Source organism: Pseudophryne corroboree, chromosome 4 (assembly GCF_028390025.1).
Source record: "Pseudophryne corroboree isolate aPseCor3 chromosome 4, aPseCor3.hap2, whole genome shotgun sequence".
Lineage (NCBI taxonomy): Eukaryota > Metazoa > Chordata > Amphibia > Anura > Myobatrachidae > Pseudophryne > Pseudophryne corroboree.
The window spans coordinates 103245733-103262223 of NC_086447.1; the positions used below are offsets into that span (position 1 = coordinate 103245733).

Sequence of the window (16491 nt, forward strand, 5' to 3'; positions counted from 1 at the left end):
ATAGTTATGTGCAGAAGCAGAATATAGATATAAACTGTATTTACTGTACATTATGTATGCGGCGGGAATCCAGAGGAGACCACCTACAAGAGCAGTGAAAATAGACATCGCCCACCTATTCAAACAGACCTATGACCTCTCCTGTACTGTAAATGACCATCCCTGTGTCCAATGGACAAAGAGATTACAGTATACATTGTGTTATGTTTTGATGAAGTGAATAAAGAGAGCCTGCAGCAGGCTTGGTCACACAAGACTCGCAACGTTATCTATTTGATTACGGAGGACTGGACCAGGAAGCGCACGCGAATATTCTCACGTATGTACATTGACTGTAGCCATTTACTCTGTTGTATTGTAGTGCATAATTTGTATTGTAAACCCTCTTTCAGAAATAATCCACTGTGGTGTTGGAACCCAGCGGTAAAATCACAATTGGTGTTGTATACTCATTGCCCTGCTAAGGTTTAAAGTGTACTATTATTGCATAGCATTGCTGCTAAGGTTTAAATTGTACTATTATTGCATAGCATTGCTGCTAAGGTTTAAAGTGTACTATTATTGCATAGCATTGCTGTAGAAGGTTTAAAGTGTATTTAAGGTGTGTTTTAGGTATAGCTTTCTTTCCTGTAAAGATAATCAACATTATCACCTCTCACCTATATACAGCAGAGGCAGCCATTTTGTGGGCTGGATCAAAACTGGTTCAGGTCACAAAATGGCTGCATCCACGATATGAAGTATGCACCTTAATAATACTAACAGTAGTTTATGGAGCCTTCAGATGGAGGTAAGTAACTCACAATTAAACCACTGTTACTGGGCACTAAAACACTGTAAGTCCTAGGTGTTCCAGACGGAACCAGTAGAATAAATCCCAGTCAGTGCTCCTGGCTCCACCTCAGCTGTTTTTATCCGTTGGTGCCACTTCCAGCAGTAGCTGCAGATGGAGAGTGATGGATTGGAACCATCTTGGAGACCATTTGTAGCGGACCACAGGAATGTAAACAATAATTCCACTGAGGATAAAGAGGACGACATAGAGATATTCCAGCTGCGGGCTGCCGATGATTGGGGCCAGCACCAGGAACACAGAAGCAATAAGCACAATGATTGGGATAATTATTGGGACCTGGAATGAAAAAAAAAACTACGTAACTACTGGGAAAATAAAAAACATTCAATGACGATGATTAGGGTCTCTTACAGCAATGCCTCTTGTGCGCCCGGTAAGTGAGTACTTTTCTTTCCTCCGTTACTAGCAATGCAATCACATTCATAGTCCTACATATGCATACATTAATCTACACAAATACATCTGTTTATTATATGTAAAATACTGGTGGACTAACACAAGTCAACTTAGGGGGTCATTCCGACCCTATCGCATACTGCAGTTTTTCACAGCCGCGCGATCGGGTACGGCATGCACTGTGGCCGCAATGCGCAGGTGCATTGCTGCCCGGCAACGGGGAACGCCAGGCAGCGATTGTTCTAACGAAGATTTCGATCGCAGCGGCGATCGCAAAGTGACTGACAGCAAGAAGGCGTTCCAGGGTGGCAACTGACCGTTTTCTAGGAGTGGAGAGGAAAACACAGGCGTGTCCAGGCGTTTGCAGGGCGGGTGTCTGACGTCAATTGTGGGACCTGACAGGCTGAAGAGATCGCAGTGGCTGTGTATGTTCAGAGCTACTCAGAAACTGCACACTTGCACAGCTAAAATACGCTCCCCCATAGGCGGCGACTATATGATCGCACGGGCTGCAAAAAGTTGCAGCGTGCGATCAACTCGGAATGACCCCCTAAGACACTAAAAAAACCTGAATAAGCAAAATTGTTCAACCAGACAACTATCATAATGTAAGCAGATAATGGACACGTACTGTGCCATCCTTACACATCAGGGCTAGAATCTATCAAAGGGAGGATTTGCAGGGCCATAACTAGGGGCCCTGTGGGCGGCACCATCGTTGCCCCACAGTCCTTGCATCCGGCTAGCAGGGTGCGCAGCCAGGATCTCCGTTGCCGCGCCTACTGCAGCATCTAGAGGAAGTGCAACTTTCTGGCGCCTGTGGCTCTGTCCCCTTTGTGACACCATCGGGCAGGGGCGTGGCTGGCACAGTGCAGCCCTGTTGCAAACTTACGACACTGGATATTCATAAGAGTATCTAGGTGGATGGGCAATAGAATTTTAGAAGTAGCGACCTTCAGCCATAGTCGATATTCAGAAAGAAGTGGGACATGTCCAAGGCTGATTTCACATAAGGCTTTGCAGGCTGGACCACTGCAGTAAAATTTGCTGTTCCCAGTGAACCAATGAGTCTTTCCTCGCAGTGGCTTCCCATAAGAGGTGCTATCAGCTAATTAAATGCCAGACAAGCAGTGGCAGGGGTTTTCTCCCCCTGGGACTGACAGTCTGGACCGCATTTAGCAAAAGAGAGAGCGCTTAGTTGTCTATTCATGAAGCAGTGATAAGAGTGGAGAAGTGAGCCTGTGGAGAAGTTGCCAATGGCAACCAATCAGCTGCTCTGTACAAATGTATAGTATGCAAATTATAAATGTTGCTTCAATGCTGATTGGTTGCCATGGCCAACTTATCCACAGGCTCACTTCTCCACACTTTCCACTGCTTCATGAATAGACCCCTTAAAATGGGAAGTCACTCACTGCTTTTTCGTCAGCCCTACCCAGTAGAGGATTTACCGATAAGCAGCAGAGCGGCCGCTTAGGGACCGGAGGGTCTCTGGACCCAGGCCGCCCGCTGATAGGGCTGTTTAAATGAGTGTATAATTGGGTGGTGCATGTGTCCTAGGTGCCAGGGTGTTGCTGGCGCTAGTCGGGGGTTTGCCTTCAGGGTCAGAGCTGGCCGCCACCCACACAATCCTGGTGGGACTGCGTGTCCCACATACCCTTGGCGCATCGCAGATGATGGCACTGATCACCGCACAGCAGTTCCCTCTGTATGAGCGCAACAGCTGCTCCCAGCAGCATCATACTCATGATGTGGTTGCCGGTCAGTGGAGTAGCGGTGACTACGAGAAGAAAGAAGACAGCCTGGTAAGTATACTACTGTATTGGGGGAGCACAACCCTGACCCTGCATTGGCACAATGAGGGTCATTAAGGAAAAATAAGATTTTACTCACCAGTAAATCTATTTCTCGTAGTCCGTATTGGATGCTGGGGACTCCGTAAGGACCATGGGGATTAGCGGCTCCGCAGGAGACTGGGCACAACTAAAGAAAGCTTTAGGACTACCTGGTGTGCACTGGCTCCTCCCACTAAGACCCTCCTCCAGACCTCAGTTAGGATACTGTGCCCGGAAGAGCTGACACAATAAGGAAGGATTTTGAATCCCGGGTAAGACTCATACCAGCCACACCAATCACACCGTATAACTCGTGATACTATACCCAGTTAACATTATGAAACAAAACTGAGCCTATCAACAGATGGCTCAACAATAACCCTTTAGTTAGGCAATAACTATATACAAGTATTGCAGACAATCCGCACTTGGGATGGGCGCCCAGCATCCACTACGGACTACGAGAAATAGATTTACCGGTGAGTAAAATCTTATTTTCTCTAACGTCCTAAGTGGATGCTGGGGACTCCGTAAGGACCATGGGGATTATACCAAAGCTCCCAAACAGGCGGGAGAGTGCGGATGACTCTGCAGCACCGAATGAGCAAACTCTAGGTCCTCCTCAGCCAGGGTATCAAACTTGTAGACTCTTGCAAAAGTGTTTGAACCCGACCAAGTAACAGCTCGGCAAAATTGTAAAGCCGAGACCCCTCGGGCAGCCGCCCAAGAAGAGCCCCTTTCCTCGTGGAATGGGCTTTTACAGATTCAGGGTGCGGCAGTCCAGCCGCAGAATGTGCAAGTTGAATCGTGCTACAGATCCAGCGAGCAACCGTCTGCTTAGAAGCAGGAGCACCCAGCTTGTTGGGTGCATACAGGAGAAATAGCGAGTCAGTTTTCCTGACTCCAGCTGTCCTGGAAACATATACTTTTCAGGGCCCTGACTACATCCAGTAACTTGGAATACTCCAAGTCCCAAGTAGCCGCAGGCACCACAATAGGTTGGTTCACATGAAAAACTGATACCACCTTAGGAAGGAATTGGGAACGAGTCCTCAATTCCGCCTTATCCATATAAAAAACAGATAAAGGCTTTTGTATGACAAAGCCGCCAATTCTGATACACGCCTGGCCGACGCCAAGGCCCACAGAATGACCACTTTCCACATGAGGTATTATTGCTCCACGGATTTAAGTGGCTCAACCCAATGCGACTTCAGGAAATCCAACACCACGTTGAGATCCCATGGTGCCACTGGAGGCACAAACGGGGGCTGACTATGCAGCACTCCCTTAACAAAAGTCTGAACTTCAGGCAGTGAAGCCAGTTCAATTTTGGAAGAAAATCGATAGAGCCGAAATCTGGACCTTAATGGAACCCAATTTTAGGCCCATAGTCACCTCTAACTGTAGGAAGTGCAGAAATCGACCTAGCTTAAATTTCTCCTTTGGGGCCTTCCTGGCCTCACAGTACGCAACATATTTTCGCCATATGCGGTGATAATGGTTTGCGTTCACTTCTTTCCTAGCTTTAAATAGCGTAGGGATAACTTCCTCCGGAATTCCCTTTTCCTTCAGGATCCGGCGTTCAACCGCCATGCCGTCAACGCAGCCGCGGTACGTCTTGGAACAGACAGGCCCCCTGCTGCAGCAGGTCCTGTCTGAGCGTCAGAGGCCATAGGTCCTCTGAGATCATTTCTTGGAGTTCTGGTTACCAAGCTCTTCTTGGCCAACCCGGAACAATGAGTATATTTCTTACTCCTCTCCTTCTTATTATTCTCATTACCCTGGGTAAGAGAGGCAGAGAAGGGAACACATACACCGACTGGTACACCCACGGTGTTACCAGAGCGTCCACAGCTATCGCCTGAGGGTCCTTGACCTGGCGCAATATCTTTGTAACTTTTAGTTGAGGCGGGACGCCATCATGTCCACCTGTGGCCTTTCCCAACGGTGTACAATCATTTGGAAGACTTCTGGATGAAGTCCCCACTCTCCCGGGTAGAGGTCGTGTCTTCTGAGAAAGTCTGCTTCTCAGTTGTCCACTCCGGGAATGAACACTGCTGACAGTGCTAACACATGATTTTCCGCCCATCGGAGAATCCTTGTGGCTTCTGCCATCACCATCCTGCTTCTTGTGCCGCCCTGTCGGTTTACATGAGCGACCGCCGTGATGTTGTCTAACTGGATCAGCACCGGCCGGTGTTGAAGCAGGGGTCTAGCCTGACTTAAGGCATTGTAAATGGCCCTCAGTTCCAGAGTATTTATGTGTAGGGAAGTCTCCTGACTTTTCCATAGCCTTGGAAGTTCCTTCCCTGTGTGACTGCCCCCCAGCCTCGAAGGCTGGCATCCATTGTCACCAGGACCCAGTCCTGTATGCTGAATCTGCGGCCCCCTAGAAGATGAGCACTCTGCAGCCACCACAACAGCGACACCCTGACCCTTGGAGACAGGGTTATCCGCCGATGCATCTGAAGATGCGACCCGGACCACTTGTCCAACAGATCCCACTGGAAAATCCTTGCATGGGACTTGGCGAATGGAATTTCTTCGTAAGAAGCTACCATCTTTCCCAGGGCTCGCGTGCATTGATGCACCGATACCTGTATACGTATTAGGAGGTCTCTGTCTAGAGACAACAACTCCTTGGACTTCTCCTCCGGGAGAAAACCTTTTTATCCTGTTCTGTGTCCAGAACCATACCCAGGAACAGTAGACGCGTCGTAGGAACCAGCTGCGACTTTGGAATATTCAGAAACCAGCCGTGCTGTTGTAGCACTTCCCGAGATAGTGCTACTCCGACGAACAACTGCTCCCTGGACCTCGCCTTTATAAGGAGATCGTCCAAGTACGGGATAATTATTTCGGCCATTACCTTGGTAAATACCTCGGTGCCGGGGACAGACCAACGGCAACGTCTGGAATTGGTAATGACAATCCTGTACCACAATATTGAGGTACTCCTGGTGAAGAGGGTAAATAGGGACATGCAGGTAATCATCCTTGATGTCCAGTGATACCATGATATTCTCCAGGCTTGCAATAATCGCCCTGAGCGATTCCATTTTGAACTTGAACCTTCGTATATAAGTGTTCAAGGCTTTCCATTTTAGAATGGGTCTCACCGAACCGTCTGGTTTCGGTACCACAACATTTTGGAATAGTAACCCCGGCCTTGTTGAAGGAGGGGTCCCTTGATTTCACCTGCTGGAAGTACAGCTTGTGAATTGCCGCCAGTACTACCTTTCTCCGAGGGCAGCAGGCAAGGCTGATGTTAGGTAACGGCGAGGGGGAGTCGCCTCGAACTCCAGCCTGTATCTCTGTGATACTATTTGCAGAACCTAGAGATCCACCTGTGGGCAAGCCCACTGGTCCCTGAAGTTCCCGAGACGCGCCCCTACCGCACCTGTCTCCACCTGTAGAGCCCCAGCGTCATGCGGTGGACTCAGAGGAAGCGGGGGAAGATTTTTGATCCTGGGAACTGGCTGCTGGTGCAGCTTTTATCCTTCTTCCCTTGTCTCTGTGCAGAAAGGAAGCGCCCTTGACCCGCTTGCTTTTCTGAATGCCGAAAGGACTGTACCTGAAAACACGGTGCTTTCTTAGGCTGTGAGGAAACCTGAGGTAAAATTGTTTTAATCCCAGCTGTTGCTGTGGATACGAGGTCCCAGAGACCATCCCCAAACAATTCCTCACCCTTATAAGGCAGAAACTCCATGTGCCTTTTACAGGCAGCATCACCTGTCCACTGCCGGGTTTCTAATACCCTCCTGGCAGAATGGACATTGCATTAATTCTGGATGCCAGCCGGCAAATATCCCTCTGTGCATCCTTTATATATAAGACAACGTCTTAAATATGCTCAATGTTAGCAAAATATTATCCCTGTCTTAGCGTATTAATATTATCTGACAGGGTATCAGACCACGCTGCAGCAGCACTATTTATGCTGAGGCAATTGCAGGTTTCAGTATATAACCTGAGTGTGTAAATACAGACTTCAGGATCGCCTCCTGCTTTTTATCAGCAGGTTCCTTCAAGGTGGCCGTATCCTAAGACGGCAGTGCCACCTTTTGACAAACGTGTGAGCGCCTTATCCACCCTAAGGGATATCTCCCAACGTGACCTATCCTCTGGCGGGAAAGGGTACGCCATCAGTTACTTTTTAGAAATTACCAGTTTCTTATCAGAGGAAACCACGCTTCTTTACACACTTCATTCATTCATCTGATGGGGGAACAAAACACTGGCTGCTTTTTCTTCCCAAAAATAAAACCCCTTTTATGTGGTACTTGGGTTCATGTCAGAAAATGCGTAACACATTTTTCATTGCCGAGATCATGTAACGGATGTTCCTAGTGGATTGTGTATATGTCTCAACCTCGTCGATACTGGAGTCAGACTCCGTGTCGACATCTGTGTCTGCCATCTGAGGTAACGGGCGTTTTTTGAGCCCCTGATGGCCTTTGAGACGCCTGGGCAGGCGCGGGCTGAGAAGCCGGCTGTCCCACAGCTGTTACGTCATCCAGCCTTTTATGTAAGGAGTTGACACTGTCGGTTAATACCTTCCACCTATCCATCCACTCTGGTGTCGGCCCCACAGGGGGCGACATCCCATTTATCGGCCTCTGCTCCGCCTCCACGTAACCTTCCTCATCCAACATGTCGACACAGCCGTACCGACACACCGCACACACACAGGGAATGCTCTGACTGAGGACAGGACCCCACAAAGTCCTTTGGGGAGACCGAGAGAGAGTATGCCAGCACACACCAGAGCGCTATATAATGCAGGGATTAACACTATAACTGAGTGATTTTTCCCCAAATAGCTGCTTGTATACATATATTGCGCCTAAATTTAGTGCCCCCCCTCTCTTTTTAACCCTTTGAGCCTGAAAACTACAGGGGAGAACCTGGGGAGCTGTCTTCCAGCTGCACTGTGAAGAGAAAATGGCGCCAGTGTGCTGAGGGAGAAGCCTTTTTCAACTGACTTTCTCCCGCTTTTTCTGGAATACTGGCAGGGGTAATTTTACATCTATATAGCCTCTAGGACTATATATGATGTAGATTTGCCAGCCAAGGTGTCATATATTGCCCTCAGGGCGCCCCCCCCCCCCCCAGCGCCCTGCACCCATCAGTGACCGGAGTGTGAGGTGTACATGAGGAGCAATGGCGCACAGCTGCAGTGCTGTGCGCTACCTTGGTGAAGACCGAAGTCTTCTGCCGCCGATTTTCCGGACTCTTCATGCTTCTGGCTCTGTAAGGGGGACGGCGGCGCGGCTCCGTGAACGAACACCAAGGTCGGGTCCTGCGGTCGATCCCTCTGGAGCTAATGGTGTCCAGTAGCCTAAGAAGCCCAAACTACCACCTGTTAGGTAGGTTCGCTTCTTCTCCCCTTAGTCCCTCGCTGCAGTGAGTCTGTTGCCAGCAGATCTCACTGTAAAATAAAAAACCTAAATATACTTTCTTTCTAGGAGCTCAGGAGAGCCCCTAGTGTGCATCCAGCTCAGCCGGGCACAAGAATCTAACTGAGGTCTGGAGGAGGGTCTTAGTGGGAGGAGCCAGTGCACACCAGGTAGTCCTAAAGCTTTCTTTAGTTGTGCCCAGTCTCCTGCGGAGCCGCTAATCCCCATGGTCCTTACGGAGTCCCCAGCATCCACTTAGGACGTTAGAGAAATACAGATTGGTGGGGGCACTGCAACGAAAAAAACATGCATTACTTATAGAGGGGGACCGTAAAAAAAAACAACCGGGACAGGACTGCAGCACGGCAGCCCCCTCATCTAAAAGTGCAGGAGCCACCACAGGGCATGTCTACAATGACATACAGTGCAATATATTGTTTAAATGAATAATCCATTTCGCACACAGGTCCATGATATTTTGTGTTAAAAATAAGAATTTACTCACCGGTAATTCTATTTCTCGTAGTCCGTAGTGGATGCTGGGGACTCCGTCAGGACCATGGGGAATAGCGGCTCCGCAGGAGACAGGGCACAAAATTTAAAAGTTTGACCACTAGGTGGTGTGTACTGGCTCCTCCCCCTATGACCCTCCTCCAAGCCTCAGTTAGGATACTGTGCCCGGACGAGCGTACACAATAAGGAAGGATTTTGAATCCCGGGTAAGACTCATACCAGCCACACCAATCACACCGTACAACTTGTGATCTGAACCCAGTTAACAGTATGATAACGTAGGAGCCTCTGAAAAGATGGCTCACAACAATAAACAACCCGATTTTTTTGTAACAATAACTATGTACAAGTATTGCAGACAATCCGCACTTGGGATGGGCGCCCAGCATCCACTACGGACTACGAGAAATAGAATTACCGGTGAGTAAATTCTTATTTTCTCTGACGTCCTAGTGGATGCTGGGGACTCCGTCAGGACCATGGGGATTATACCAAAGCTCCCAAACGGGCGGGAGAGTGCGGATGACTCTGCAGCACCGAATGAGAGAACTCCAGGTCCTCCTTAGCCAGGGTATCAAATTTGTAGAATTTTACAAACGTGTTCTCCCCTGACCACGTAGCTGCTCGGCAGAGTTGTAATGCCGAGACCCCTCGGGCAGCCGCCCAAGATGAGCCCACCTTCCTTGTGGAGTGGGCATTGACAGATTTAGGCTGTGGCAGGCCTGCCACAGAATGTGCCAGTTGAATTGTGCTACAAATCCAACGAGCAATCGTCTGCTTAGAAGCAGGAGCACCCAGCTTGTTGGGTGCATACAGTATAAACAGCGAGTCAGATTTTCTGACTCCAGCCGTCCTTGAAATATATATTTTCAATGCTCTGACAACGTCCAGCAACTTGGAATCCTCCAAATCGCTAGTAGCCGCAGGCACCACAATAGGCTGGTTCAGGTGAAACGCTGATACCACCTTAGGCAGAAAATGAGGACGCGTCCTCAATTCTGCCCTGTCCGAATGGAAAATCAGATATGGGCTTTTATAAAGCCGCCAATTCCGACACTCTCCTGGCTGAAGCCAGGGCCAGTAGCATGGTTACTTTCCATGTAAGATATTTCAAATCTACCGATTTGAGTGGCTCAAACCAATGGGATTTGAGAAAATCCAAAACTACATTGAGATCCCACGGTGCCACTGGGGGCACAACCGGGGGCTGTATATGTAGTACTCCTTTTACAAAAGTCTGGACTTCAAGAACTGAAGCCAATTTTTTCTGGAAGAAAATCGACAGGGCCGAAATTTGAACCTTAATGGACCCTAATTTGAGGCCCATAGATAATCCTGTTTGCAGGAAATGTAGGAATCGACCCAGTTGAAATTCCTCTGTCGGGGCCTTCCTGGCCTCACACCATGCAACATATTTTCTCCAAATGCGGTGATAATGTTGTGCAGTCACCTCCTTCCTGGCTTTGACCAGGGTAGGGATGACCTCTTCCGGAATGCCTTTTTCCCTTATGATCCGGCGTTCAACCGCCATGCCGTCAAACGCAGCCGCGGTAAGTCTTGGAATAGACACGGTCCCTGCTGAAGCAGATCCCTTCTTAGAGGTAGAGGCCACGGATCTTCCGTGAGCATCTCCTGAAGTTCCGGGTACCAAGTCCTTCTTGGCTAGTCCGGAGCCACTAGTATCGTTCTTACTCCCCTTTGCCGTATAATTCTCAGTACCTTGGGTATGAGAGGCAGAGGAGGGAACACATACACTGACTGGTACACCCATGGTGTTACCAGAGCGTCCACAGCTATTGCCTGAGGGTCTCTTGACCTGGCGCAATACCTGTCCAGTTTTTTGTTGAGGCGGGACGCCATCATGTCCACCATTGGTCTTTCCCAATGGACTACAATCATGTGGAAGACTTCTGGATGAAGTCCCCACTCTCCCGGGTGAAGATCGTGTCTGCTGAGGAAGTCTGCTTCCCAGTTGTCCACTCCCGGGATGAACACTGCTGACAGTGCTATCACATGATTTTCCGCCCAGCGAAGAATCCTTGCAGCTTCTGCCATTGCCCTCCTGCTTCTTGTGCCGCCCTGTCTGTTTAGGTGGGCGACTGCCGTGATGTTGTCCGACTGGATCAACACCGGCTGACCCTGAAGCAGAGGTTTTGCCAGGCTTAGAGCATTGTAGATTGCTCTTAGTTCCAGTATATTTATGTGAGAGACGTTTCCAGGCTTGACCACACGCCCTGGAAGTTTCTTCCTTGTGTGACCGCTCCCCAGCCTCTCAGGCTGGCATCCGTGGTCACTAGGACCCAGTTCTGTATGCCGAATCTGCGGCCCTCTAACAGATGAGCACTCTGCAACCACCATAGCAGAGAGACCCTTGTCCTTGTCGACAATTTTATCCGCTGATGCATCTGCAGATGCGATCCGGACCATTTGTCTAGCAGATCCCACTGAAAAATTCGTGCATGGAATCTGCCGAATGGAATCGCTTCGTAAGAAGCCACCATTTTTCCCAGGACTCTTGTGCATTGATGCACAGACACTGTCCCTGGTTTTAGGAGGTTCCTGACGAGTTCGGATAACTCCCTGGCTTTCTCCTCCGGAAGAAATACTTTTTTCTGAACAGTGTCCAGAATCATCCCTAGGAACAGCAGACGTGTCATCAGGATCAGTTGGGATTTTGGAAAATTCAGAATCCACCCGTGCTGTTGGATCACTACTTGAGTTAGTGCTACTCCGACCTCCAGCTGTTCTCTGGATCTTGCCCTTATCAGGAGATCTTCCAAGTAAGGGATAATTAATACGCCTTCTCTTCGAAGAAGGATCATCATTTCGGCCATTACCTTGGTAAAGACCCTGGGTGCCGTGGACAATCCAAACGGCAGCGTCTGAAACTGATAATGACAGTTTTGTACCACGAACCTGAGGTACCCTTGGTGTGAAGGGCAAATTGGGACATGAAGGTAAGCATCCTTGATGTCCAAGGACACCATAAAATCCCCTTCTTCCAGATTCGCTATCACTGCTCTGAGTGACTCCATCTTGAACTTGAATTTTTGTATGTACAGGTTCAGAGATTTCAGATTTAGAATAGGTCTTACCGAGCCGTCCGGCTTCGGTACCACAAATAGCGTGGAGTAATACCCCTTTCCCTGTTGTAGAAGGGGTACCTTGATTATCACCTGCTGAGAATACAGCTTGTGAATGGCTTCCAATACCGTCGCCCTGTCTGAGGGAGACGTTGGCAAAGCAGATTTTAGGAACCGGCGAGGGGGAGACTTCTCGAATTCCAACCTGTAATCCTGAGATACTACCTGCAGGATCCAGGGGTCCACCTGCGAGTGAGCCCACTGTGCGCTGAAATTCTTGAGGCGACCCCCCACCGCCCCTGAGTCCGCTTGTAAGGTCCCAGCGTCATGCTGAGGCCTTTGCAGAAGCCGGGGAGGACTTCTGCTCCTGGGAAGGGGCTGCTTGCTGCAGTCTCTTACCCTTTCCTTTGCCTCGGGGCAAATATTGGAATCCGCATCGCCTGACCACTGTCGTGTCCATAGACTTCTTCTGGCAGATATGGACATCGCACTTACTCTTGATACCAGAGTGCAGATATCCCTCTGTGCATCTCGCATATAAAGGAATGCATCCTTTAATTGCTCTATAGTCAATAAAATACTGTCCCTATCCAGGGTATCAATATTTTCAGTCAGGGAATCCGACCAAGCCACCCCAGCACTGCACATCCAGGCTGAGGCGATTGCTGGTCGCAGTATAACACCAGTATGTGTGTATATACTTTTTAGAGTATTTTCCAGCCTCCTATCAGCTGGATCCTTGAGGGCGGCCGTATCAGGAGACGGTAACGCCACTTGTTTGGATAAACGTGTGAGCGCCTTGTCCACCCTAGGGGGTGTTTCCCAGCGCGCCCTAACCTCTGGCGGGAAAGGGTATAACGCCAATAACTTCTTTGAAATTAGCAGTTTTTTATCAGGGGTAACCCACGCTTCATCACACACGTCATTCAATTCCTCTGATTCAGGAAAAACTACAGGTAGTTTTTTCAGACCCCACATAATACCCCTTTTTGTGGTACTTGCAGTATCAGAGATATGCAAAGCCTCCTTCATTGCCGTGATCATATAACGTGTGGCCCTACTGGAAAATACGTTCGTTTCTTCACCGTCGACACTAGATTCGGTGTCCGTGTCTGGGTCTGTGTCGACCGACTGAGGCAAAGGGCGTTTTACAGCCCCTGACGGTGTTTGAGACGCCTGTACAGGTACTAACTGGTTTGCCGGTCGTCTCATGTCGTCAACCGACTTTTGCAGCGTGCTGACATTATCACGTAATTCCATAAACAAAGCCATCCATTCCGGTGTCGACTCCCTAGGGGGTGACATCAACATTACCGGCAATTGCTCCGCCTCCACACCAACATCGTCCTCATATATGTCGACACACACGTACCGACACACAGCAGACACACAGGGAATGCTCTGATAGAAGACAGGACCCCACTAGCCCTTTGGGGAGACAGAGGGAGAGTTTGCCAGCACACACCAAAGCGCTATAATTATATAGGAACAACCTTATATAAGTGTTGTTTCCTTATAGCTGCTTAAATATATATAATATCGCCAAAAAATGCCCCCCCTCTCTGTTTTTTACCCTGTTTCTGTAGTGCAGTGCAGGGGAGAGCCTGGGAGCCTTCCTAGCAGCGGAGCTGTGTAGGAAAATGGCGCTGTGTGCTGAGGAGATAGGCCCCGCCCCCTATTCCGGCGGGCTCTTCTCCCGGTTTTTCTGAGACCTGGCAGGGGTGAAATACATCCATATAGCCTCATGGACTATATGTGATGTATTCTTTTTAGCCAGAAAGGTATTAACATTGCTGCCCAGGGCGCCCCCCCAGCGCCCTGCACCCTCAGTGACCGCCGGTGTGAAGTGTGCCTGAGCGCAATGGCGCAAGCTGCAGTGCTGTGCGCTACCTCATGAAGACTGAAAAGCCTTCAGCCGCCGGTTTCTGGACCTCTTCTTACTTCGGCATCTGCAAGGGGGTCGGCGGCGCGGCTCCGGTGACCCATCCAGGCTGTACCTGTGATCGTCCCTCTGGAGCTAGTGTCCAGTAGCCTAAGAAGCAAATCCATCCTGCACGCAGGTGAGTTCACTTCTTCTCCCCTAGGTCCCTCGTTGCAGTGAGCCTGTTGCCAGCAGGACTCACTGAAAATAATAAAACTATCAAAACTTTTACTCTAAGCAGCTCTTTATGAGAGCCACCTAGATTGCACCCTGCTCGGACGGGCACAAAAACCTAACTGAGGCTTGGAGGAGGGTCATAGGGGGAGGAGCCAGTACACACCACCTAGTGGTCAAACTTTTAAATTTTGTGCCCTGTCTCCTGCGGAGCCGCTATTCCCCATGGTCCTGACGGAGTCCCCAGCATCCACTAGGACGTCAGAGAAATACAGATTTGTAGCATATTATTGTCTTTTTTTTTCCCATGGACTTTTACCTTAGTCCGACTGAGGGGACTCACACGTGAGTAATCCTAGCTACCTGGATTCCTTAAGCGCGGCAGCTTACTGAATACCCCCCCACAGAGTTATAAACTAAAAGACATAGGGCGAGATGCATCATCGCTTGGAGAGTGGTAAATTGCAAAGTGATAAAGTACTAAACAATCAGCTGCTAAGTCCTAACTCATCTTTCAAACACAGCCTGTAACATGACAGTTAGGAGCTGATTGGCTGGTACTTTATCACTCTCCAAGGCTTGGTAAATCTGGGCTATAATGTTTTAAAATTCGTTTTTGGTTTAAGCCATCTTTAACTTACAGTATATGATTTTGGCCCTCATTCCGAGTTGATAGCTCGCTAGCTGCTTTTAGCAGCAGTGCACACGCTAGGCCGCCGCCCTCTGGGAGTGTATCTTAGCTTAGCAGAAGTGCGAACGAAAGGTTAGCAGAACTGCTCGAAAAAATTTTCATGCAGTTTCTGAGCAGCTCGAAACTTACTCCTACCTTGCGATCACTGCAGACTGTTGAGTTCCTGGTTTGACGTTACAAACACGCCCTGCGTTCGGCTAGCCACTCCCCCGTTTCTTCAGCCACTCCTGCGTTTTTATCTGGCATGCCTGTGTTTTTCAGCACACTCCCTGAAAACGGCCAGTTACCTCCCAGAAACACCCACTTCCTGTCAGTCACTCACCGTTCAACACAGCGACTGAAAAGCGTCGCTCGACCTTGTGTAAAACTATATAGTTTTGTGTGAAAGTACTTCGCGCGTGCATACTGCGGCCCGTACGCATGCGCAGAAGTGCCGCTTTTTCAACTAATCGCCGCGCTGCGAACGAAAGCAGCTAGCGATCAACTCGGAATGAGGGCCTTTGTTACTACAGTATGTTGTGCAGGTCAATGTTAGTAGTAGCTATTGAAAAACTGTATCACGGTGCAGACTTCAGCATATTGGTGTTTTATAAATAAATTAGGAAACATTTAGTTCTGTGGAAAGAAAAATCTGATCTCCTATTTTTGTGGAAACCAACATAATTTCAAAAACGATTTAAAACAGTTGCACTGTGTATATATCAAAGCATGAAAATAGTTTAGGTTGCAGGAAATAAGCATGTGCTGTAATAGGTTGTATTTACCCGCAATGAGAACACTTTGTTGCTTACCTTATATGGTCTGGGAATATCTGGCTTTTTAATTTTTATGTACAGGAGGCCAGAGATGGTTATACCGTAGAACAACCAGGCTGTGAAACTGAGTGAGACAAGAAGATACCAGCTAATTACAGGTTACACAGGTAATTAATAAATATTCAGCAGAGGGGAGCTGAAATGCACACCACTAGAGCACAGGTTCTCAAACTCGGTCCTCAGGACCCCACACCAGAGGCGGATTGGCCATAGGGTCTATAGGGAAGATTCCCGGTGGGCCGACGCACCCGTGGGGCCTGTTTTGTTTGAGGACATGTGGTCCTATTTATAGACATAATGAATAAGATGCCAAACAATTTGCATATATGAAAATGACTTTGCCACTTAGCCTGTGATTGCAGATGATCTAGTGCAGGCCTGGCCAACCTGTGGCTCTCCAGCTGTTGTAAAACTACACGTCCCATCATGCCTTGCCACAGTTTTGCTATTAAGGAATGCTAAAACTGTGGCAGGGCATGCTGGGATGTGTAGTTTCACAACATCTGGAGAGCCACAGGTTGGCCAGGCCTGATCTAGTGTATGCTCTGTCTGCCTGCTTGGCTGACATATAAGATTGAGTGAATAGTGATTGGGATACGGTTGGTGTAATAAGCAAGAAAATATATCTTTCTAAAGAATTATATAGTTTCCTAAATTCTAAAGGTGTATCATATAATGTGCTCATAATATTTAATTTTATTTCCTTTAACTTCCCCCTTATTACTGGACATGCCCACTATCTGGAAAGTCTTGGGGGGAGCGTGCTGCTGCCATGGCCCATGGCTAGACCTTACACCTCTGGTGC

The 16491-nt window shown here is 48.7% G+C and overlaps 1 protein-coding gene across 3 annotated transcripts in view; it reads right to left on the reverse strand.

Annotated features, from left to right (window-relative positions):
• Positions 1-579: 579 nt before the first annotated feature.
• LOC134908992 (b(0,+)-type amino acid transporter 1-like) overlaps positions 580-16491 on the reverse strand; it is a 49018-nt gene continuing 33106 nt past the window's right edge. For all 3 annotated transcript variants that reach the window (XM_063915324.1, XM_063915323.1, XM_063915322.1), the window contains 2 exons: positions 15663-15750; positions 580-1132 (listed from right to left, as the gene is read on the reverse strand). In XM_063915324.1, coding sequence (XP_063771394.1) covers positions 902-1132; positions 15663-15750 — 319 coding nt within the window. In that variant the 3' untranslated portion in view covers positions 580-901. The remainder of the gene's footprint in view (positions 1133-15662; positions 15751-16491) is intronic.